General features: G+C 40.1%; 1 protein-coding gene and 1 pseudogene across 3 annotated transcripts in view; both read left to right on the top strand.

Annotated features, from left to right (window-relative positions):
- The first annotated feature begins 2,546 nt into the window (after positions 1–2,546).
- Positions 2,547–26,589, top strand: part of C4H1orf87 (chromosome 4 C1orf87 homolog) — an 87,292-nt gene continuing 63,249 nt past the window's right edge. For all 3 annotated transcript variants that reach the window (XM_027623518.2, XM_027623508.2, XM_027623499.2), the window contains exons 1-3: positions 2,547–2,929; positions 3,979–4,111; positions 22,028–22,262. In XM_027623518.2, coding sequence (XP_027479319.2) covers positions 4,005–4,111; positions 22,028–22,262 — 342 coding nt within the window. In that variant the 5' untranslated portion in view covers positions 2,547–2,929; positions 3,979–4,004. The remainder of the gene's footprint in view (positions 2,930–3,978; positions 4,112–22,027; positions 22,263–26,589) is intronic.
- Positions 5,940–7,157, top strand: LOC113938224 (annotated as a pseudogene).

Here is a 26,589-nt window from a genome sequence, read left to right as displayed (position 1 = left end):
AAACTTAAAATGCCATTGAATCAATTAACTGCACCCCACATATGAACCTTAGCAACCTGAAGTTTGAAAGTCTCTGCATTCACCAGGGCTCTTTGGGTAAAGATTAACAAAGCTCACCTCAAAATACCTTAAGAAAGAGGGAAATTTTTCACTTCTGTGTTTGGGAGTTCTAGAATCTTTCTAGCTTCAGGCATAGCTGGATCCACGCTCTTTGCTCTCATCCCCTTCCCACACTGGCTCCATTTTCAGCTCTGATCTGGCTTCTGCCTCATCGGCTGAAAAGATATTTATGTATTGACATAAATATCTGCCAACAGCCTCAATACCTTATCCTCACACTTTAGTGACCCCAACAGATATAAGGCCTCTTTGTCATCCAACACCTGTACATTGGTCTTCAATAAGAACCCTGTTTGGCCTATGTAAGCCACAGAGTGAGATCAGTTCTTTAAAGAAGTGGGTCCTTCAATAGCATTGCATTTGTTTCCTATGGCTGCTATCATCAATTATCACAAACTTGGCAGGTCATGACAATACAACTTTATTCTCTTAGAGTTTTGGAATCCAGATGCCCAAAATCAGTCTCACTGGGCTAAAGTCAAGGAGTTAGCAGGGTCTGGTTTCTTCTGGAGTCCTTTTCTAGCTTCTGGAGGCCACCTGCATTTCTTGGCCCCAATCCCTTCTTTAAATCATTCCAACCTCTTGCTTTCATGGTCACATCTCCTCCTTCCTCTTCTGTAGTCAAATATGCCTCTGACTCCCTCTTCTAAGGACACTTGCAATTATATTTAAGACCCACCTGGATAATCCAGAGTAATCCCCACCTCAAGATTCTTAACTTAATCACATCTTCAAAGTCCTTTTTGCCACAGAAGATAATATTGACAGGTTTTTAAGGATTAGGACATGGATGTCTGGGGGGCCATTATTCAGCCTACCACAAGCATTATTCAGCATACCACAGGAAGGTATGGCAACTGGTGTAAACAAATAGTCATACTATCAGGCAAAGAAAGATATATTTTATAAAAGAGAGAAACCACAAACTACACAGAGAATGGAGAAACCGTTTTCAGCTTCTGGGATCTGACTTGGCTTCTGGACAGATAATTATAATAATGATGATAGCAAACATTTATATTGCTCATTATGTGTCAGCCATTGTTCTAAGTACCTTACTTATATAACTCAATTAATCTTCACAAAAAGTCATCCTCATTTTATAGATGAGGGAAGCTAAGGCACAAAGACTTTAAGTGATTTGCCAAAGATCACTTTGAACTAGCACAGCTAGGATTGACCCAAGGTATCTGATTCCCAGGTACATACTCTTGACCATTTGAGATGAAACTTAAAGAATGGATTGCAGGCTGACACAGTGAGTAAGCAGAAGGGTCCTATACAGAGAGAACAGAATGAAAAAGGCACAGAAGCAGAAAAATAAGAGACAGATTCAAGCCAGTTGGTAAACTGGGTGGGATGGAATATAGCAAGCCTGGGAGAAGTAGTGGGAGATCAAACTAGAGAGCTAGCCTGAGGATAGGTCATAGAAGACTTTGAAACCATGGACTACCTCTATGACTGGTGGGAATCCCTTAAGACCTTGGGTTCGAGGGGGCTTATCAGAATTGTGCCTTGGGAGGACCGACCTGTGAAGCTGGGCTGGAAGAGTAAATAGGGAGCTGCCCTCTTTCCTCTACTCTGAGGTACTTTGTATAGCACAGAATGTGCCTGTGTGTCTTGCTCACTAGAGCGTGAGCCCTAGAAGGGAGCTGAGTGTATCACCACGCATGTGCCAGGAGATGATATAGAACCACAAAGCACAGTGGAGCCAGAGGGTGGGAGGCAGGCAATATGGATGCTGGGGCTGCTGCAGCTGGCAATAGTAGCACCACTTTGGAGTCAATTTAAAGTGTCTTTACCCATGTTTGCTGAAGTCCTTAAACTTAACAAAAATTTTCTGGAAATTTGGGAGGTGTAGGAATATACATTTTCAAATCTAGGCTCCGTCAATTGCTTCGGTGGGGTCTTGGGTAACTACTCAACACCCCAAGCCCTATTTTTTTTTTAATTTTAAAATATAGGGGCACCTGAGTGGTTCAGTCGATTAAGTGTCTGTTTAAGGTCATGATCCTAGGGTCCTGGGATTGAGTCCCCCATCCAGCTCCATGCTCGGTGGGGATCCTGCTTCTCCCTCAGCCTCTGACACTCTCTCTCTCTTTCTCAAATAAATAAATAAAAATCTTTAATAAATAAATAAAATTATGTACTGGTAATTGTTAACTTATAAGGTAAGGATAGTTGTCTGGCTCAAATGAGGGATCTGCCATAAAATTAATTTTTTATACTCTTATTTAATTTCATCACCGATTTACCTTTACGTCTGTGTTACTACTTTTCCTCATTTTACAGATAAGGAAATTGAACCTCAGAGGAAAGAAGGGATTTATCCAAAGCCATACAGTGGAAGGGCCTGGATTTGAACGGACAAGTGCAAGATTCCAATTACCTGCCCATCTCACCAAGGGAAAATGAAGCTTAAGGGAAAGAGCGGGACAAGTGTGACTACACAGGTGAGCGAGGTGAGCTTCAAGAAAGATGCTCACAGATCTTGGAGAAGCTCCAAAGCACAGATTTGAGAACAGATACTCTTCGTCTGTCTGCAAGAGCGCTGGGGCGCCCGGCGGAGGAGGCCCCCAGCCACCCGCCAGGGAAACGGAAACTTGGTCTCCGCCCAGCAACAGCCTCTGCGTCCTTAGCGACCCGGGCAGGGCAGAAGCAGCCCCACGAGTCGCGCCCGGTGATTGGTCTGACTCCTGGGCTCCTATCGCCCGCCCTGCTCCCTGCTGGGCGCCGCGGGTCTCGATCCTGGAGAGGAAACAGACGGAATACCCCTGAGCTGCCTGGGTGGAGAAACACCGCCTCAGCGGTAAGACCAACCCCTCTGTTCTATCCCAGGAAAGGGCTCAGGACTGACGCGCAGCTGCTCAGCAGAAAAAGGGGACCCCACAGTCACAAACTGTGGTCCTTGAAGTTTCCAGACATCTTCAAAGAGACTGCAGGTCCCGCTGGATAGGGCTGCCCTCTCACAGCAGGTCTTTCTTTCGTGCAGACCACACACTAAGTGAAGCTGGGGTCCTGGGAAAAGCGCTGGTCTACCTCAGACCTGAGCACTAGAAACGGGTCTGGTCACACTCGCTCTGTGAGTTTGGTCAAATGCTACACCCTCTCTGGGTCTTGGTTTACCAATCTGTAAAGCCAACGTCTGGATTAGAATGATCTCTGAAGAGCTTTCAGTCTGTGAGGGTCTCTGAAAGACAGTGATCAGCCTGGGGCCAGGTTTATAGAACTTCTAAGTTGCCCTTGGCGCCAGACCTGTATAAACACCCAGTATTTATCTAATATGGGATCTCAGTTTCAGATTCACCAGATTATTGCAGAAACACACACCACCAACAACAAAAATCTCTCTTTCCTATATACAGCACTCCTTCAGATGCATTATCTTATTGGATTCACCCTAAATCCCAGAAAGTAGAACTGGAATTATCCCGGTTTTGTAAGAAGGGAAACTGAGCGTGAGAGCTGAACATAAGACCTTCATATAACACACTAAAGCCCTGGTTTCCTCTCTGACCTCACAAGAACCCCATCTGGTATCAGGAAGGTAGAGTTTCCAAATGGCTCAGTAGACCTGTTTTGCAGACCTCTTGAGTGGGACTCCCAATTCTGCTCATTACTGATTCTATGCTACTGAGTAAATTACATAACTACATTATGCCTGTTCCCTCAAATGTAGGACAAGAATGATAATAGGAATTGAGAATATCTTACTCATGCCTTTATTAGGAATGTCAAATGAGATAAGATAGGTAAAGCACTTGGTCCTGCTGTTATTTTTGTTAATATTGACAAGGATGCTAAACTGACTAATGGGAAATCAAGAGGAAGAAAGATTTACTTATTTTCCAACCCAAGGATTTGAAAGGCCTTTGAGAAGAAGCATGCCTTCTGTGTGGGAGACTCCCGGTGGATCAGAAGCAATGCCTGAGACAGTGATGAAAATCATTGGAAGTAAACACTTTCGGTACCTTGTGGAGAAGCCAAAGATGTAAGTTTACTGTTTGACAAATACCTGTTTTGCTGGGAAGATAATGAAGTCTGGGGCTTTTTTTCTTTAATCTAGAAATTTACATTTTTAAAAATGTTGTCCATGGAAAATTAAGCCATTAAGAAGTAACAGTAGAAGTAAAATAGTGTTGATAACTTCCATGCACCCTGTTTTCCTGATATTTTTCATCTTTTTAATTCCCCTTACTCTTTAATTACTTAGGCAGATTCTCCAAATAGATGAGGAATATAAGCCTTGAGACATTTATAACTATTAATGGGGTATTGCTGCTGCTTTTCATCACGTCTGTAATCTACTACATGTAGTAATTTTGGGGGGGGAGGGGGAAGAGTATTAGTTAATTTGTGATGAATTAAAGGAATGGGATTAATAATGAATCATAAATTATAAGATTTTCACTTATTCTTATTTATATTCTATACTCCTCCAAGCAGGGCCTTAGCTAGCTAAAGGGTCTTTCTTCCCTTCAAGCTCATCACAGTCATATTTGAGGGAGGACACTCAGGTATCTCTAAAATTCACCAGGTACTTGGCACAGAAGGGTATGACTAGGTCTCCCTTCTAGCATTTTGGTGGTTCACAAAAGAAAAAGAAGGCACTAGACCCGCCTTTCATGAAGTAGTCATTCCATAAGTAGCAGCAGTCAATAGGTGCCTCTCCCACCCAAGATTATGGCCATAGCTTTTGCCTTTATTTCAGAAACCCACAGACAAAACAAATAGACAAACAGAAAAGACCTGGCCTCACAGAACATAGGTGCAGAAAGTAGTGGATGTCATACCTGGCTGTCATCAGAAACATCTAGAAAATCCTTAAAATAAAGATTTGGTGTCCAACCCAAGACCTACTGAATCAGAATCTCTGAAGATGAAGCCATCAGGACCACTGTTAGGGAGCACAGGCTAATTAGCAGGGCAGATTGGTTTAACTCTCTACCATCAGTATTGTCAGCCCAGAGAAATTGCAAAGTGAGTGCTGTAATCAATTAGTAATGTCTGTCCTGGCACAGGCAGTGAGCTTTGCAGCCCATGAGTCCTGCATCTGGGATCCCTACAGAGCTGAGAGATGTGAATTTGAATCCTGGCTCTGTGCCTTCCTGGCCTTTCAACATCGAAAAAGTGAATTAATATCCCTGGCCTCAGATTCTACCATCTCTCAAGTAAGGCTAAAACACATGTATCTAATAGGGTTGTTGTGAGGACCAAATGAGAAAATAGTATGCAAAACCCCTTTCCAGTGCCTAGTAGTATATTCAGCATGCTCAGTCAGTGGTTCTGCTTTATTATTGAAGCATATCTTTCCAGGGATATAAGACATTTAATAAAAAAACATTAGATTAGATACATAAACTGTGAAATAAAAGACACAGTTCTGTTTCTTCTATGATAACTGTAAAAAAAAAGTTTAAAAAATATCAAGATAGGTTGCTTTGTTTCTGTTTTCTATGGGTTTGATGTTACTGTTGCTGGAATGACAAAGGACCATTAACATGCTTTGCTAAAATATTTTTGTATGGTTCAAAAATAAATGATTCTCAAAAGGGTTTTTGTTGCTGAGGTAAGGACAGACCCACCACTATCATGCCGTGCATGTCCCAAAATCTGTCTCTGAAGCATTTTAGTTGTGTTGCATCTATACCTTCCAGACTGAGCCTCAAGAGGGCTTTTCTTTGGGTTGAATCTGTTGATTCCCACTCAGTCTGTTGAGTCCATTAGTAAAATATCTATGTAAGAAACATAAGTGAGGCTTTTTCTGCCCGCGGTGTCTCAGATTCATTCTTAAGGAACTGAGAACTTAATCTTCCAAAATGTCAAAAAGACCATCTTATGCCCCACCTCCCACTCCAGCTCCTGCAACACAAATGCCCACCAGGGTTTATGGGATATAATCCATTCAGTCATCTCACCTGCAACAACTAGAGGCTGGGAAGGAACCCGGGCACCAACAGTCAGGTCATGGCATCTTCTGGTATTACAATTCCAAAACCCCCAAAGCCACCAGATGAGCCACTGATGGCCTACATGAGGTATAGCAGAAAGGTCTGGGATCAAGTAAAATCTTCCAAACCTGATCTAAAGTTGTGGGAGATTGGCAAGATTATTGGTGGCATGTGACGAGATCTCACTGATGAGATGAAAAACAAGAATATTTAAATGAATATGAAGCAGAAAATATAGAGGACAATTAATCTATGAAGGCCTATCATAATCCCCCCCCCACATACCTTGCTTGCATAAACGCAAAAAGTCATGCAGAAGCTGCTTTGAGGAAGAAAGTCAACAGAGAGTCTCACATGGAAAAAGGAGAACCTTACATGAGTGTTCAGCCTGCTAAAATCCAGATGATCCTGATGATGGCTTTGCAGTGACGCACAAGGCCACCACCCAAACCGCCGCCTCATCAGTGAAATCCTTAGAGAGTGGTGCCAGACATTCGGTCAGTTGTCACAACAGCTAGAATGCAAGTCCTCAAACGACAGGTCCAGTCCTTAATGGCTCATCAGTGAAAACTAGAAGCTGAACTTCTTCAAATAGAGGAGTGACACCAGGAAAAGAAGAGGAAATTCCTGGAAAGCACAGATTCATTGAACAGTGAACTTAAAAGTTTGTGTGGTTTGAAAGTCGGAGTGGACATGGAAAAAACTGTGGCTGAAATTGCACAGGCAGGGGAACAGGCTTAAAAAAGGTAGGAGGAAAGGGAGAAAGAAGCAGCAGAGCAAGCTGAACTTGGTCAAAGCAGCATGGTTCCTGAGCAAGAGCAAGCTGCGAGGAAGACCAAGGAGAAGAAAGATGACAAGAGCATCCCAATGGAGACAGAGGAGACACGCCTTGAAGAAGTGACAGAAAGCCAACTGAATGGTGAAGAAGGCATGTCTACTCCTGAGGACAAGGAGAGCAGACAGGAGGGGGTGGACAGTATGGCTGAGGGAGGGGCCCGTGAGAGTAACACCGGCTCAGAGAGCCACAGGGCCACAGTGGAGGAGCCACCAACAGACCCCACGCCGGAAGACGAGAAGACAGAATAAATGTCGCCTTGTTCGATGTGTTCTAAATACTTTTTTAAATGGAAAAAAATGTTTTTTGAGTTTAAAAAAAAAAATAAGTGAAAGCCAAAAAAAAAAATGAAGAAGTCTCTAAAAAGAAAAATCACAAATGAATAATGGATGGAAAACAGAAATCTTCCTGTATAACCACATTTAGTTCAGATTTTCTGCAGGATATGCGGAGAGGATGGAATAGTATGTCAGACTTGAACGTGATCTTCATGGTGTAAATCAGTGTATTAATTTGCTAGGGCTGCTGTGTCAAAGCTCCACAAACTGGGTGGCTTAGATAATACAGAAATATCTCACAGTTTTGGGGGCTAGAAGTCTGAAATCAAGGTGTTGGTAGAGACGTGCCCCCTCTGTAGCTGCCCCAAAAGGAGAGCTTCCAGGTCTCTCTCCCTGCTTCTGGTAGTCTTGTGCCTCATGGCAGCATAACTCTAAAATTCACATGGCAGTCTCCCTGCATATGTGTCTGTGTACAAATTTCCCCTTTCTATAAGAACACCAGTCAATTGGATTAGGGCCCCTTCCTATTCTAGTATGACCTCAATTTAACTAATTACATCTGCTATCACCCTATTTCCAAATAAGGTCATATTCTGAGGTCCAGGGGTTTAGGACTTCAACCTATGAATTTTAGGGTTCAATTCAGCCCATAACAACCAATCTTCTGTTTTACAGATGAGATAACTGAGGCCTTGGTTGGGCTTGAAGTGAGGCCGGTTACTAAGAACTAAGACTGGAGTCGAGCTCCCTCCCTCTATCCTTAATTTAGCCTGTACAGTTATTGACAGATGAAAGGAAATACTCAATACCCATTTAGTAGTCAAGTTCCTCACAAAAGAGATCAATCTCCAGGCTTCAAAGAGCAAAACAAGTGTCTCTGAATTTTTCCACCAGCATTTGCCTCCCAGATCACTCCACCAGACTTCCAACCTGCTCTTTCTCTCTTTCTCTAATCCATTTTATAAAGGCGTGCTCCCCAAAGGGTAATCCATGGACCACCAGCATCAGCTTCACCTGATGAATCGCAGGCCCCTCTCCAGACACAGTGAATCACAATCTGCATTTTTGTCAATTCCCAGGTGACTCTATGCAACATTACAGTTTGAGAAGCCCACTTCTCAAGTACGGCCAGCATCATCTTTCTAAAATGCAGATCTAATGAGGTGCCGCCACCTCTAGCCTCAGATTCACCCACTCCCTCCCCCGTGGGCTTCCATAGCACCCTTAAGGGACTGTTATACTCTGTGACGATTTCCTATGCATTTCTGGCTCCTCTATTTAGCCCATGTGCACAACCGCACCCTCAGCACTAAGTACAAAGTCTTATACATATTGAAAACCTAATAAATTAGCTACAGCACAATGGGTACCAAGAAAAATAAAGATCTAGAAAGATAATACTCAGTTGCTTTCAATCCAAGTCTAAAGGCCCATGTTGCTAAAGTAGCATGCAGATATTACCATAGGACCCTAAGTAGTAATGTTTGATAGCTCATGGAAAGCAAGATAATGCCAACTGACAGGAGACAAATATTCCCATTTTCTAAAAGGAGATAAAAGTGGGTAATAAAACCACAAAATTTGAGGCTTGTGGACAATCCCTGGCAAAATTGCAGGCCAAAGAAATAAATATATTAGTTGTGAAAACAAAAACACAAAAATGATGGTCACTAAGGGTTGGTACATGTTGACTAAAACCAGATTATGCCAACATGGTGGTGATTGAACAACTGATGTCAACATTCTGTGTTAGAGGTGGAGAGGTTGAGAGGATTTGTGTGTGACCCTGTTTTTAGTCAACATTTTTTAATCCATAACTGAAATCACTTCAGTAAACATGTAGGTAGAAGAATGCTGGAAAGCCTTGGCAGAAAAATGAGCTAAAACCAACAAGATGAAATCAATGGAGATATACGCAAAATCTGTCCTCAGATAAGAGTACGTGTAAATGATTATATTGAATAAATGTTTGGGGTTTACTTGTTGTGAAATAATAGAAAATATATCTCTTGGTCTCTGCTCCCAGTTCCTGGCATAGAGCTCCTAAAACCCTTGCAGTTTCCTAAGAGATAAGAGCACCAGGTGCATCTTTTGTCCTAATATTTGGTCTTTGACCCTGGTTCCTGACACAAAGCCCCTAAATCCCATAGGATTTCCTGGGTGATGCAGTGTCTCTGCTCCCATGAGGATACTCTCAATAGGCTCTGGACAGTTTCAGGATGGAGGCTGGTCACCAGAAAGACCAAGCCATGATTACAAACTTAGAACTTTCAGCCCTACCCTCCATCTTCTGGAAAGGGGAGAGAGGCTGGAGATTGAGTTAATGATTGAGCATAACTACATGATGAAGCCTCCCTAAAAATCTCAAAAGTGTGGGGTTCAAAGAGTTTCCAGATTGCCGAACACATCTATGTTCCGGGAGGGTGGTGTACCTGGAGAGGGCATAGATGTTCCATGCCCTTTCCCACATACCTTGCCTTGTGCATCTCTTCCATTTGGCTATTCCTAAATTATATCCTTTTATATAAATCAGTAATCTGGTAAGTAAACTGTTTTCCTGAGTTCTGTGAGCTGCTCTAGCAATTTCATCAAACCTGAGGAGGGGGTTGTGAGAATCCTGATTTATAGTAGGGCTATCAGAAAGACGGGGAATAACCCAGACTTGTGATTGATGTCTGAAGGGAGTGGGACAGTCTTGTGGGACGGAGCCCTGAACCTGTGGGGTCTGTGCTAACTCTAGGTAGATGGTATCAGAACTGGATTGAATTGTAGGGATACCCAGCTAGTATTGAAGAATTGCTTGGTGGGGGGAAACCCACACACATTTGGTGACTGGCCGTATGTGGTAGTTGTAGAGAGTAGAGGATAAAATGGAGTGTTTTCCCCTTTACATTTCTGTTTGTGCTCAGCGTAAGCCGAGAGGATCCACGGAGAGGGACGCAGGAGGCCCAATGTATTCAGAACTGGATATGCCACCAGGGCAATACTGTACCTCCTTCTGCATGCCACCTTTTAGGAGGGACCCTGGCACAATAAAAGTGTGGGCACTAAAGGTGTAGCATGATGGAAGGTCCAGGGTATGAACTGTGGCTTAGGGGAACATTTACAGAATCTGGGGATTGAATTGTTAAATAAAAGAGGAACTGGGTCCATTTCAAGAAATGCCCATGAGTAGAGATGCTTCCAGTGAATAAAGGTGGCCTCTATAGTTCCTTCGAATGCCAAGAATCAGTGACCCAAAGCACTTCATTCCATAGTTACATTGCTGTTGGTACAGTATTGTTCAATACAGGGGAAGCTGGCTACAAATTTTTATGGGAAAAGGTAGCAGATATTTGTTATAATGTGTGTTGATACTGATAGCCTAGAAATAAAAGTTTTGATGTTTTCCCACATGATTATCCTGGAGCCCATATTCTGTTATTTTTGGATCCCTCAAAGCCCTTCATATTAATACATTATTTTTTTTCTTTCTTGAACTTTTTAAAATCACTAATGTTAACAGTTTTAGAAATTAATGCATATATGGAATTCCATCAACATCCTTTCCACAAACATTGAGCACCTACTGAGTGCCAAGCTTTGGGAATACAGCAATATATCTAAACTTCTAATGATGGAAGACACATAGTAGACATATGAATAATGACTGTTCAAGTGAGCATAGTGCCGTGAGGAAAAATAGGGGAGGATCATAAGGGTATGTTCAGTCTCGAAGGGTGTTCCCAGAAGGCCTCTTTGAGCAAGTTATTAGTTAGCAGTGAGCTGGCTAGGAGTGGTCTGACTTCAGCCTGGAGGGCATGACTCACTGGATTCCAGCTTTCCATAAAACCAGCAGTTCTAGTTTCTTCTTCCTGCTCCTGCCTCCAAAGAAGAGGCTGCAACTTCCCACAGCCTCAAGTTCTGCAAATATTAGACATCTGGCTTTCCCAGCAACCACTGTACACAGCACCTGGTACGAACCGCACCTAAATTGACCACCTGGAGCCCAAGCCAATTTTTTTGTACAAGGCTGCCTTATGCTCACTTCATAAAAAGTGAGAGAACATGGTTTTCCAGGAGCACAGTACCCAGAGATCAGGGTACCCACGTAGCTGCCGCTATCCTGCCCGGGAGGAGGTTCAGCCTTTCCCAAGTGACACCACAGGTGTTCGCCATGATCCTGGTGCCTCCACAGATCTGCTCAGAGAGTAAACCACGCAAATCCCCTGAGGAAAGAACACTGTGGGCAGAGGGAACGGCGAATAGAAAGCCTCACGACATGTTTAGGGAGGAGCAAGGAAGCCAATGTTGGTGCAGCAGAGTGCACAAGGGGCGAGGGGATAGGAAATGAGGTCAGAGAGGCCAGCAGGGCTCAGATCTCGGGCTGTGTGGACCATGGTAGGAACTTAGGATTTGTTCTATGTAGAATGGGAAGCCATTGGAAAATTGTGAGCACCAGAAGTCACAGTCTAAAGGATGGTTCTGGCTGCTGTGTGGGCGATAAATTGGAAGAGACCTGAGTAAAAAAGAAAGAGACTATTAGGGAGTCATTATGGTAATCCACACAGGAGATTGTAGAAATGACCAATTATAGTCTCTATGGAAAACCTGGATAAAACTTTGTGATTTAAGAATTCAAGTACCCTACTCAATGAATCATGGAACACTACATCAAAAACTAATGATGTAATGTATGGTGATTAACATAACAATAAAAAAATTTTTAAAAAAGAATTCAAGTACCCTACTTATTCCTTTTTGAAAAGAAATAACTGATCATAATGCCTTATCTTTGTTTATTGCTTTTCTTGCTATATAATCTGTATACCTTAATATCCAGGAACTCAATCTTTCTTTAAAACAGAGCAACATCAGAGTACACACTATTATATCCATTTTCACAAATTCAAAGTGATGGAGTATTATGTTAAAATCATACTTCTTTTATGCCTTTTTACTACAGGAAGCTGTTTCTTTATTAATCTCCTACAAAATGTTGCAAGACATAGGCATAAAACCTTCAGTAAGAGTATATGGCATTATGTGAATGAATGCCAAATCAGTGATATAAAAAAAAAATAGGTGTCTATCAATCCTAAATATTTGAAATATTAACTAAAAATATTTTTTAAAAATAGAATAAAAAGTAAACAGAAAAAACAATACACTATTTACAAGATTTATGACAGGGGAAAAATTAATCCTCTTAATGTATGAAGAGCTCCTACAAATCAGTAGGAAAAGGATGAGCAACCAGCCCAGTTTCACAAAGTGGCAGAAGATCTAGACGGGAAATTCACAAAAGAAGAAATAAAAATGAACATTAGCTATGTGTGTGACGGGGGCGGGGGAGATTCAATGTGATTGGCACAAAAAAAATTTAAACAGCAAGGAGACATTATTTCTACCAATAAAACCAGAAATATTTTATAATGGAAATATCCAGGGTTGACAAGGATTTAGAAGAAAAGAGTACTCATATGCTATTGGCTTTTAAGTATACTTTCAGAAGCCTTAAAAGTACGTGTACTTTGTGATGAGCACTGGGTGTTACATGTAAGTGATGAATCACTAAATTCTACTCCTGAAACCAATATTACGCTATATGTTAACTAACTAGAATTTAAATAAAAACTTTTAAAAAAGTGTATGTACTTTGGCAGAAGAGCTCTATCCATGACTCAATTCTGTAGAAACAGTTATAGATGGATATATGGTTTGGTTTCAAAAATTTACATAATAATGTACAAGCCAGGTCCAGTAGGAAACAGATCACCTAATTCAGATGAGGTTGATTCAAGAAGGGTTTGTTTATAAGAGTAGGAGAAATGTAAAAGCTGTAGCAGGAACCACAGGCTTGCAGAGGCAAAGTTGTGACCAGCTTTCAGTCTGCAGAAATGGAAAGAGGAGAATGCTGCCGAGGAGGGAACATTCTGTAGCTCAGGCCACCTTGAGAAAGGTAATGACCTTTGAGCAAGAAACATAGGGACCTTAAGGCAATGTTGAAGGACAGAGCCATCTTCTGCCAGGGCTACGTATTGGCCAAAACCAGCCAGAATCAGAAGGCATGAGAGCAGATCATTAGTCCACACAGATCAGCTTCCTGGGGTAAGGAAGGAGGCAGGGAGCTAGCAGCAAAGGAATATGTCCAGTAAGACAGCAATATTTAAATTAGTAAAAACGGGGGAACAGTAAATGTTCAACAAAATAGGACCAGTTAAATAAACTCTTGTATCTGCATGCAATGAAATACTATTAAGACATTTAAAATGTTCTCACAGAGACATAAGTATCAATGTGTAACAATATCTGCATTAAATTGTGGACTGGAAATTCTTTTAAAAGATTATAAAACAGTATAATCCTAGTTTGGTTTAAAAGCAAAACAAAACAAGTTCCTGTGTGCCTATGTGGAAATTTTCTACAAAGAGATAATATAATACCTTGCCACATTTAGTTTAACCACTTATAATTTTGAGGAATCACAGATTTATACTTGTGTAGTACCTTTTTTTAGAACTTAATTTTTTAGAGCAGTTTTAGATTCACAGCAAAATCGAGAGGAAGGTACAGAGATACCACATACACCCTCTGCTCAGATTAATGCATCAACTCCCCGATTATCTGCATCCCCCACCAAAGTGAGACATTTGTTACAGTTGATGAACTCACACTGACACAGCATGATCACCTAAACTCTATAGTTTACATTAGGGTTCACTCCTGGTGTCCTACATTCTAAGGTTTTGGACAAATGTATAATAATAAGTATCCATCATTAAATTGGCATACAAAGTATTTTCCCTGCCCTAAAAATACTGTGCTCCATCTATTCATCCCTCTCCTCCTTCCCTATAGTATACTTTTTTTAAATCCATGATCTCCTGATACCCCAGTTTTGTTCAACCTAATTAAACAAAATAACATAGCAATAATTATTACTCCCTATTCCCATAGACCATGTGGATGTATCCAGAGGGTAGTCCAGAGAGAGAACTGTTTGTGTTACATCCTCTCACAATATGGACAGAAGTCCTACTCAGAAATTGTGCCTCAAAGCACTGAGATAACTGGGAGAAAGGTGAGCCAGTTGCACGATCACTTTGCTTAGACTTTCACAAAAGTGAAACAGGCTAGAATGCAGTGCAAAGGACATTAAATTTCAAGCTGATAAAGTCTGGCTCAAAGATTTAAAAGCAGCCCAGTCTGCAAAATTCCTAGGTATAATCCACCTGAGGACATCATGACGAGACAATGTTTGGGCTGCTTTTGTTTATTTTTTCTATAAAATCAAGGAAAATGATTGTGAAAAATTGTGCTTAATCAGAGCAGATTTTGATACTGATTAATCTGCATTGTTTTTTAAAGTGAGTGACTTCTAGAACTTGTATTCACTGTTACTCGTAAATTACAAGGTGGTCAGTTAGATTACATGATCTCTTTTTACCTATTTAAATAAATTTTCCTCAGTTCTTATGTACTACAAAACTTTGGTCTTTTGAACTTTAGTTTTGCCTATCAATAAAGTTCAGAGGTCCCAAAGGAAAGAGCCTCCCTTCTGTACTCAGGTGACGAGGGAGGTGTTTATAAAGGAGACAGCACTCTACTTTATGACTAATATAAAATTATCATTTGCCAAGGGTTGACTGAGAACCAGGCTCAGTGCTAAATATTTTATACATCTTATTTTGATAAGGATTATTTTTCTAACCTCACAGATGAGAAACTGAAAATTAGAGATGTGAAATAACTTGCCAAAGTCAAATGACATTTGGAGCTAGGATTCAAAATCAGGTCCATGGGACAGATAGTTCATGTCCTCAACTACTATACTAATACTGCTTGTAATTATGGGCAAATTTTGCACAATTATGGAAAGGACTTCCTTTTTCTTTATACTGTTGTTTCTCAAACTTTAGTGTACCTAGGAATCATTTGACATGTTTGCTAAGAATACAAATTTTCTTGTCCTGTTTTCAGAAATTCCAACTCAATGAGTTCAGTGTTATCCAAATTTGTGTTTTATTATCCAGAATCCTGAATGATTCTCACCTCAGGTGGTCTGAAGTTCAAAGGTTAGAAATCACTGTCATTTTTTCCAAGTATAAGCACTTCATCTAACCTGGGGTATTTTTCTACCTCTCATTTCCTCTTTCAACTACATTTTATATGTCAATTCCTTCGTGAAAGAAGATTCCAAAGTGAAGTTAGCATTGCTAAGAGAAGCATTCAAAACAAGGAGGGGAGGATATTGAGGAAGCAAGGAAGGCCTGTGCACAGTCTCCTGTTTCAATTTTTGGAACACCTTGGACCTTTGACTTGTCAATTGCAACTTGAAAATTGCACATCCACCACCTCCTGGAACACATCCTTCCACTTTGGATGGAAACAGATATAATGTAATATCTATCAACTAAATAGCCACTTGTGTGTTAGTTTAACTCTGTCAGCACTAATCAAAATTCCTTCAAAACAAGCTATATAATCTTGTGGTTTTTGCCTTTTTAAGCCTTCACTATCTGTTTGCAATTTGGAGCGCACTTTCAATTTCAGTCAACCCTGTGTCTCTGAGATTGCAATCCCTCAAGACCCCAAACAAATGCTTTTGCTTGCTTTTCTAGCCTCTTCCTCTTGGTCAACACCTTCATGGAATCATTTCCATCCTCCTTAAGCAGATTTGGTTTGAAATTCCTCTATGATCTCCTTTTTTCATCCTCTATTTTTTCAGTTATCACACTATTTTTCATAAATCTAGAGACAAAACAGTCCATTGAATGCCCAATACAACATTGACCAATAAGGTAGTAATGCATAGCTGAAAGACAAGTCAGAGAGAAGAAAACATCTATGGTATAAATAATATTCTCATGCTGTAGAACTGCATGTAAGTGAAGGAAGAAGGACACAGAGTAGGTGTGTTGGGATATCATTTTCTAAAAGCTAAAAGTGAATCCTAACAAAGAACAATTGTTGATTGGATGGGTTGCTAATTTTGCATCTAAAATCACGCTTTTATTTTATTCTGCCCTGAAAAAAAAAAACTTGGTTATTTTCATTGATGTCAGAATTTGGCTCATGTTATAAGGAAAGAAATGGGATACTTTGTAAATAACTTTGGGAATATAATGAATCCTTTGCCCCTGAGAAGTTTACAAACCAAAGCTGAATGTCAGCCATTTAAGTGTTCTGTAGAGGGACTTTAAGTCTAGCTGGGAAGATAGACTAGATGCCTTTATATATGTTCTTTTTTATTAACATTTTAAAAGAGAATAAAATTGAGGAGTAATGCAGAGGAAGGGGCGTATGCTTTAGAGCCACACAGATCGGACTATGAGTCTGAGATCTCTACTTGCAAGGAGGCCTTGAGTAATGTACTTAACCTCTCTGATCGTCCATTTTTTCATCTGCATAATAGTGATAATAATATCTACTTTTCTGGGGCACCTGGGTGGCTCAGGCAGTTAAGTATCTGCCTTCGGCTCAGGTCATGATCCCAGGATCTGGGATAGAGTCCCACATCGGGTTCCTTGCTCAGCAGGGAGTCTGCTTCTCCCTCTACCCCTCCCCCCTACTTGTGCTCTCTCTATCTCTCTCTCTCAATTAAATAAATAAAATCTTTAAAAAAATAATATCCACTTTTCAGGATTATTAGGATAACATGAAATAATTTATGTAAATTTATATGTGGTATCTGACACATATGAGCATTTAGAATGTTAGCTCATATAATTCCACTGATGAAGAGATGATTTGGGCATAGGTTTGGGACTTAAAGTACTTTAAAAATCTTTCTGAAGACTAAATTTCTATGATAATACATGGTATGGTTCCCTGGCATTAAAAAAAAAAAAAAAGAAGAAAAAGAAAAAAAAAACCCTCACACTTCATCACAATAACATTTGCTACATTAGCACAGACTTCACATTTCAGCTTCCCCATGGAGTTTGGTGAGATTTTCAGCTGCACTCCCCTCCCCAATCCCATTTTATATTTTTATTTTGTTGTTGTCTTCTTAAAAAAGGAAAGTCTGGTTGTGTTGATTATCTGCTATTACTTCCAAATAAGAACATGCTTTCATTTACTGAAATTAGATCCCCATTCACTGGTTGGCACACTCAGGACTGTCTTTTCCAGAGGGTTGGAGGCCTGTTAGATGGCGCACAGTTGGAAATTGGTGGCACTGAGTCGCTGCCAAGGCTGGCAGACCTTTAAGATGGCATCTGGTGACCTTTTTGCTGAGCCCCCTGGGTCCTCCATTTGAGATTTGATGTTCTCAGCAGGGGTGTAATCCAAATCAAATGTGAGATCTGGTGAGTTGGAGTTACATGGGAGGTGGGCCGATGGGAGGTCTCTGCACTGCTTTGGGCAGAGGATGCTACCAGATGCCCTTGCAATGTTTGTTTCTAACCCTGAGACTCTGAGCTCTAGTAGAGGGTGGCACTGTAGGGTTGGTTTGCAGGAAGAGCCCACTGTGACGGGAGACAACTGAACAGTATTCGCCTCATTTATTTATCATCCAGCAATACAGTAATCCTCTCTAATTGCTGTAGTTCCAGGATGACACTAAACTCTTCACAGCATCCCTAAGAGCAGCAGCTGAGGTCAGAAGTACATATGAAGAAGCTAGTTATGCCTTGCTTCCAAGAGAGTGTTATGGCATTTTTTTTCTTTCTTTTGAAATGGCAAACTTCTGTTTTCAGTACTTCAGGTAGATAGTACACAAGTCTAGAAGAAAGAACTGTGAGTTTGTGAACAGCGTAACAACCAATGTGTGTTGACAAATTGTTTGTGCTAACAGGCACATGCCATTTCTCAGCTGGGGAGTCATTTCATGATACTTTTAAAGTGCTATGTATGTTTTAAAAAAAAACAGCTTTTACTTTGAACAGATTTAACAGGTTATTTTTGGTTTTACATCTACTGTGACTGTTTTAACAGGCAGGCAGATACATTTCACGTTTCTCAGGCAATTCTGTCCTGAGACTGCCCACAAAAGGATTTTGAAGGTGATTAAAGCAAAGCTGATTGTTTCAGCCAGAGGAGTTAACTTTCTGCCCCAAACCCATTTTTGCCTTTAAATCTGCACTCCCTCCTCTTCTATTTTCTGCTCCTCATATAATATAAACCTCCATGGATTCTCTCCTGACCCTATTGGCAGTAAGTAGGCATCTCAGTGCAGTCAGGCCAACTTAGGTTTAAATTCTGGTTCCACTACTGAAAAGCCATGCACAACTGGACAAATCACATAAACTCTCTGAGTCTTAATTCCTTCATCCTAAAATGAAAATAATACAAGCACTTACCTATAGGGTTGATCTGAAGATTAACTAACTAGTGTATGTGAGTGGCTATAATGTGACTGTCGTGTAGTTAAATGCTCAGTAATATTTTTGCAACCATTGCAAATCATAGTTATTTCTCTTTCTTATGAACTTCAAACAGCACTGATTCTTTGTAATATTCACTTGACATTGATTTATACACTAATTAGGTATGTTTCATATTTATGCAAATTTTATATCAATTTCTTTGAGCATGTTATAGGAATATATCTATGTATTTATCATATATACACACATAAAAGCGCACATCATATATATAGTCTCACTGAATTTTCACAAATGTGATAAACCCTTGCGACAAACACCAAGATAAAAAAACAAAAACAAAAACAAAAAAAACCAGAATACTGCAGATACCATGGAAGGCCCTAGCATTCCCCTCTGGGCTCTACACCTCCCTAAGAAGGTAACCACTATGTAGAAGCTATCGACCTGACTTCTAGAAGCAAGTTAACTTATTATTTGTATTGTTTTTGGACAGCCAAATGAAATTAAATTTCTTGAGGTCAGGGATCATATGTTCTATGTTTTCTCTCATTGCAAGAATTTTTTGTTATATATACACTATTGTTCTCACATTCCCATCTTGCTCTGTTATCATTCTACTGCACCTGTCTGGCAAATCCCAGCCAAATCCCTGTCTGCATCTCCACTAGGACTCCTAGGCAATCCTAGGGAAGAGCATGCACCCTCTCACACTGAAGCCACAAAATTATGGTCTCCAACCTTCATGGCTACTTGGTTGTACCCAGCTGACCTTTTTACTTATTCTGATCAGCTCTTTTCCACTCTTCATAGCAGTTATCTCAAGCCATCTGCCCTTAGTTCAGATTTCCTTCCCTAGCACTTCCCCCTTGAGAGCCAACAGGTAAGCATACCTTATATATCAAAGAGAAAAGTGAAGCTGCCACCAAATGTACAAATAAATTTGCCTATATCCTCACCTATCTCCCTACCAACCCTACCCTGACGTTTCATTTCATTTCATTTCATTTCATTTCATTTCATTTCATTTATCTCTGTTCTCTCTCATCTCACTTTGTCAGGGTTCATCATATTTCATCAATACTATCCTCTCTTTCCCTCTGGCTCAGTGGGTTCTTCACCACTGGTATTTAATGTGTTAAAGTCCCCACAATCCTTCAACATGATAATAATAAAGCCCTATCTGAAACCCATATTGCACTCCAGTCACCAATCCTCTCTCTCTCTCCGCTCTTGCAGCCAAACTTCTTCACAGAGATCATACTTCTGGTATTCGGTTTCTTGGCCCCCTCTTTCCCAAACCTGCTTCAGTCTGGCATCCACCTCCATTAGCTCACAGAAGCTCCTTTGTCAAGATACCTGTCGACGTTCTTATGGCTTAATCCAATGGACACTTTTCAGACCTCACCCTTCTCCAGAGCCCCTGACACTGTTGACAATGACCTCTCTCTGGAAACATCCTCTTCACTTTGCTTCCAAGACGCCATGCTCCTGGTGTCTCTTCTACCTTACTGAGAATTTCTTCTAAATCTCCTTTTAGGGCTCTTCTGTCTGTAAATGTAGGTGTTCCTCAGAGTTCTTTTTTAGGCCTTCTTTTTGGCCTGTGCTGCCATGACCAAGAGGATTACCATAAAAAATATACACACATTCAAATCATTGACTGTGGTTTGACTTTTTCAAATCAACAAGTATCAGAGCGACTGTTTTATGCTCAGATAATGTGTCATGCTTTAAAATGGATCTTTTCTAGCACTAGGTGTTATACACAAACAATGAATCATGGAACACTACATCAAAAACTAATGATGTATTGTATGGTGACTAACATAACATAATAAAATAAAATAAAATTTAAATAAAATAAAATAAAAGGGATCTTTTCCATTGTATCAGTACTAACAGCTAGAATTTATAGAGTGCTTTCTATAGCTATATTGAAATTGATTTTTCCTGATTATAAAATAATATTTTGTCATGTAAAAAATTTAGAATAATAATGTTATAAGATATTATGGTAATATTCTGAGCTCTACTACCCAGAGACACTTACTGTCCATTTCTGGCATATTTCTTTTTAGATATACTATGTACTCTCGCACATAAACACATATATTATGCACACAAGTTTTACATAGTAGAGATAATTACATTTTTCACTTATTTGTATAACTGGACATGTTCTTGTGTCATTAAAATTATTCCCAACTATTTTCATAGCTTTATAAATTCTATCATATGAACATAGAGTCAAATACTCAACATATTCACCTATTACTAAATACTTAGAGTTTAAAATTTTTCTTCCGTATTTTTTCCCATAATACACAATCTTAAATATTGATTTAGTAGGTTAAACCATTGCAACTTCCTGACTCACTCTTCATATGTTTTTTCAGGTCACCCACTATGTTAATTATGTCTATTTCTATGGCCATTAGCATTTGACTTTCTTATTTCCAAAGAAGTTTCCTAAATTTATTTATTTATTTATTTTATTTTATTTTTTTAAAGATTTTATTTATTTATTTGACAGAGAGAGACACAGCGAGAGAGGGAACACAAGTAGGGGGAGTGAGAGAGGGAGAAGCGGGCTTCCTGCCGAACAGGGAGCCCGATGCGGGGCTCGATCCCAGGACCCTGAGATCATGACCTGAGCCGAAGGCAGACGCTTAACGACTGAGCCACCCAGGCGCCCCGAAGTTTCCTAAATTTAAATCGATGTCTTATATAATTGTTTCGATTTGTGAGTCTTTAGTTATTAAACAAGGTTGAATCTTTTTAAAATTGTGTTTATTATTTGTATTTCTTTGAATCATTCCTAGTTTCTTTTTTCCTTCTCTTTTCTCTATTTAATACTAAACTTGAGTGGAGGACTACTGGGAGAAAAAGAAACCACAGGATGAGGCACCTGAGAGACACAGAGCAGGACTAGAGCTAGCAACCCCCCTTGACTGGAGTTCTTCTTCTAGTTGCAAACACTGAAAATACCCATTAGATTTGTCAGTAAAGATATGTGATAACCTGTAGTGTTCATTTTGATGCTGCCGTTACTTACATTAAGGGTCTGAGAGCAGATGGATAGATTCTCTCTCTCTCTCTCTTTTTTAAAGATTTTATTTATTTATGTGACAGAGAGAGAGCGAGAGAGGGAACACAAGCAGGGGGAGTGGGAGAGGGAGAAGCAGGCTTCCCGCGGAGCAGGGAGCCCGATGCAGGGCTCGATCCCAGGACCCTGGGATCACGACCCGAGCCGAAGGCAGACGCTTAACGACTGAGCCACCCAGGCGCCCCTGGATAGATTCTCTTTATCAATATGAGGAAGAGGGTAGGAGAAGTTCAACTCGGAGAAGATAATAATACAGTCTCTCTATGGTAAATGAGTCATACACAGATAATCAATGTTTACTCTTCATTCCACCATGCTGAGTTACCACTGTTCACACCACCAGACTAACACCTTCTGTTTCTTATGCCAGCCTAGTGTATGCAGAGTCTGCCCTGTGAGTAACAAAGTGCAAAACTGTTTCTTCACAGCAAGGAATATGAGAACCTGAAGGCAGAAACTCAAACAGTACTCCAGAAATCCATGATTGGTGGTGCAAAGCAGATGAGCAGAGACTCTCCAGCTCCTACTAATCCTACTGATCATCAAATCAATCATAACTCAGATAATAAGGAAGAAAGCAAGCACCCAGAGAACAATCAGAAACCAGAGAACAACCAGAAATTCCTGACAGGAGCACTCAGGAGCAGATTTCTGGATGGCAAAGTGAGTGACAAATACCCAAACTTTTCTTGGTAATTGACCAGGAAAATTCAGAATTAGTTTGGAAACAGATTCACACCACACGCTCTTGTACTAATGGTAATTAATATATTTTGCATAAGATAGACTTGGAGTTCATTTTTTTAAATCTGAAACTAAATTTTTAGGTCATTTTGTATATTGCATCCTGGTTGACCACTAATTGAGTTGGCCAACCTACTCTATCGGCGGCTAACTCGGTGATACTCATACAGTGATCCAAGTAAATGTACATGCAAATTTGGGTTGTGTTGGAGGGGGAAGGTCTGTCTGCTTTAACATTACAGAAAGAGATCATTTATTTTCAAAATCCAATGCAATCATGTCTACATATCAAAAAATTATCAGCCAAAATCTTGATAGAAATATACATCACTGTACTCTGTTAAAAATCAACCAAACAATCCACAACAAACTAACTTGATAATGATGAATCTATATGATTAGTAATTTGTAATTAAAAAGCAAGAATAGCAGCAATTGAAAACTGGATCCAAATCAAGACAAAATTAATGATTCATTGATAACAAAGTACCATTTCCAAAAATTGCTGAAATTGCAATTAGACGGATACATAGAGTAGGAGTTTTGCAGTGCTGCCAAGTATTAAGTGACAGCCAAATATTTTAGTAGAATACTGAATTAGAGTCTGCAGTAAACTCTAACATAACTATTTTTAGTTTATAATTTTAATAGCCCTTACTAAATCACTCAGATACTAGCTAGTCTTTAGTCATCTGAGAAAATAAAAGCCTATGGATTTGTGGTCTTTTGCTCATGAGAACTCTGCAAAGCTTATAATTTAAAGTGGTTAATGGCCCCGCAATGGACCTGAGACCATACTCTGCAAGGTCTAGTTGAACATGGGTCCAGAAATAAAAGTGACTTGCCCAAAACATCAGTGGCACAGCCTATACTGCAACTAGAACTTTCGAAATCCCCAGGTAATGCATTATTTTGACTTTTTTTTTTTAAGATTTTACTTATTTATTTGAGAAAGAGAGAGAGAGCATAAGCAGGGAAGGGAGGTAGGGGGAGAGGGAGAAGCAGGCTCCCTGTTGACACTGGGCTCCATCCCAGGGTCCTGGGATCATGACCTGAGCTGAAGGCAGATGCTTACCTGACTGAGCCACCCAGGTGCCCCTCTTTTGACTGTCTTATAAGTAGTTCTTGAATTTAAGGCCTGGTTGGAGCGGGATATAGTGTATCTGTAGAGGTGAAATGATCCATTGTGAACTTCTGAAGACCTCTGAGTTTTTACATAATTTTGTCTCTAGCATTAATGTATTTGTTGTTACTCCCCAAGGATGACCTTGGTAATAATATTATAGTAATAAGACACTTTAATATTGCCTGATTACTTTCAGGTAAATTTTATCATTTGCTCCTTGTAATTAACCCCTTGCGGTAGGTACCAGTGTTTTTTCTATCACTATGGTATAGATGATAAAACTGAGGCTGAGAAAAGTTGAAGTCACTCTTAAGTGTAGAGATAAGATGTATATACAGGGGTTCTTCTCCAGTCTTTTCCTCCATTTTTAAAAAGTCATCTTTTTAATTATAAAGTATTGCATACTCATGTACAATATTGGCAGATGGAGAGTATAAGTTAGAAGAAAAGAAAACTCAATGAAAGACAAATAAAAATATATTTCTTTCTCTTTTCTCTATACATAGATATAGAATGAGAATCATTATGTATATATTCTTTGTTATCCTGCTTGATTCATTTCATATTAAGAATTTTCACCCTGGCTTCAAAAAATGCATCCTAAGCATCATCTTGAATGGCTCTATGAGAATCATACTCAAAACGAACACTTAAATAGCATTTACTATGTGCTGGGCACCATTCTAAGTTCTTTACATGTATTAACTTACTACTCCCAAGCACCCAAAGAAGTAAGAACTCGTATTGTCTTCAGTTCATAGATGAAGGAACTAAAAAACAAGGTCAAGTGCCTGGCCCAGGTCAAAAGGCTGAGAAGTGGCAGAGTCATAATTAAAGCCCAAATCCTAAGTCCTTAATCACCAATTGTATTTATTCCTTTGTATGGGTATAACATGGCTCATTTAACTAATCCCTTACTGATGGGCATTAAAGTCATTTCTAGTTTTTCTCTTATAAATGGAAATTTGTTTCTTAACACTCCCTCTACCACATCAAGCTGTCCATTCCTGGTACAGATCCTGCATTCGCCATTATTGCAGGCAGAATATTCCTTGAATAAACTGTTCTGGGACCTCCAAGATCTGGATTCTTTGCTAGCCCTGTAGTGCCAGAGGGAGATGATTTGCCCCTCCCCTCCCACAACTCAATGAGGCTTCTTGTGGGAGACTCAGCAGAGCTGACACCCAGCCACCAAATACAGCAAGACCTCCTGCGGGGTGTGGGGCCTGATTAATTGGTTCTGTCTGCCGAGTGTGTGGTGCTGGCCTGCCAGATGGCAGCCACATTTGTCTGGTACGGAGACCCTCATTACCACCTTGACTAAGTGGTAAATGGAATTCTGCTGCAATGAAAGAAGCAAACCAATCAGAACTCCTTCTAGATCCTTCTCCCTCACACATAGATGAAAATAAGCTTTCCTGCCTGGGATATAACAGGCAATCTGGACTGCCTGAATTTGCTCCAAAAGAAAAGTTGCTGATAAAGACTGAGCTAACGTGGGTGAGGACAGGCAAGTGTGAAACTCTTTTCTAAATTACAGATCAAGTTTGAAGAGTATCATTAGTTAGTAGGAGGTAAGTAAAGCTGAAAATGCTATGAGAACCCATGGTTTCATGTATCCGAGAACAGCAAGATATTTTAGAAATCAACAAGTACAAACCTTCACTTCAGAAATGAAGAAGGGGAGGCCCAGAGAGCTTAAATGATTAGTTTGAGGTCTCACAAGGCAAGAGCCTGGCTCTTCTCAACAGTAGCCCTAGAATCTTTTTTCTCCAAATTCTGTTCCTTATGTGTCTTTGAAAATACAAATATCATCTGTATTATTTCTCAGAAGCATCAGCTCTGCCTTCTCTCAGAAAATAAAAAAGAATGTGTGACTAGCTACAAACTCAGTAGCACGGTTTCAAAAATAAAGTTAGAGTGTGTTTTTTGCATCTGGCAGCATGAAAATGAAAGTGTTAGTGCTTTAATTTTAATAATTATCATAGCTGATTGGTAGTGTGTTCTTTTTGAAGCACTTTTGTGTGTTTTATCTTGTTTGTTCTGTATAGTAGCCTGGTGAGGTAGGTAGAGGCACATGATGTCATCCTCACTTTTAGGCAAACAGACGGACGTCAAGGACATTTCCACTTGGCTGTGCATTGGTAGATTCACCAGGTTCAAAACAGAACCTTTGATCTTGCTCTTCTCCTATGGTCTGTGACTAACAGAACAGTTCCACAACTCTCCCAGTTACACCAGCAAGAAACCTGGGCATGCTTTCCTCCTCCCTTTCCCTGAGTCTAATATCACTCAGCCCTTTAAATTCTACCCCCTATATCTCTCAAAAACAGCTTCCTAGTTCTGCTTCCTCTGCCATCATCCTAGTCAAACCACCATAGTACTTCGGCAAGATGATTTTAATTCTCTTCAAACTGACTGTCCTTTTCTATGCTTCCCTCTCTGTATTGGTCAGCTATTATAATAATACTACTGTGCAAGAAATCACCCTAGCATTCAGTGGCTTATGACAATAATCATTTATGCTCACATCTGCAAATACGAGCTAAGATAGCTTTTGCTTTTTTTTAAATTAGACTTTTCTAGGCTTGGCTCCAGATGGTAGATTTGGTTCAGGTCTGCTCTGTGTTTTTCTTATTGTTCTGAACCCAGTGAGCTCCTCAAAGCAAGTTCTTCTTATGGTAATGGAAACATTTCAAGAGGACAGGCTCAACCACAAGTAAGTTTTAAGTCTTTCCTTGTGTCATATCCATGAAGATCCATCCCACTGGCCAAGGTAAGCCACATGGCAAAGCACAATACCACTGGGGCAAGGATATATATTCTGCCTCTTTTAGGAGGAACTTCAAAAGTACCCAAGTGTGGCCACTACTTAAAACACTTAAAACCGTTGTTTAATCCCTTTTGCCCTGGTATAAGATGCAGACTCCTTGATTGCCATTCCAACTCACTTCTGTCCATCCTCTACTTCTCCCCCATACCCACCTTTCCCTAAATAACCTCTGTTTCCCCAGTAGAGTTCTGTTCCATTTTATCTTCTATGCTTTGCCCATGCTATTCCTTTAGTATGAAAATTTCCCTTCATCTTCATTTAACTCCTAATTACACTAGGGGCTCAAC

This window comes from Zalophus californianus, chromosome 4 (assembly GCF_009762305.2).
Source record: "Zalophus californianus isolate mZalCal1 chromosome 4, mZalCal1.pri.v2, whole genome shotgun sequence".
Taxonomy (NCBI): domain Eukaryota; kingdom Metazoa; phylum Chordata; class Mammalia; order Carnivora; family Otariidae; genus Zalophus; species Zalophus californianus.
Note: the sequence above shows the minus strand (reverse complement) of the source record. Positions and strands in the feature narration are given on the sequence as shown.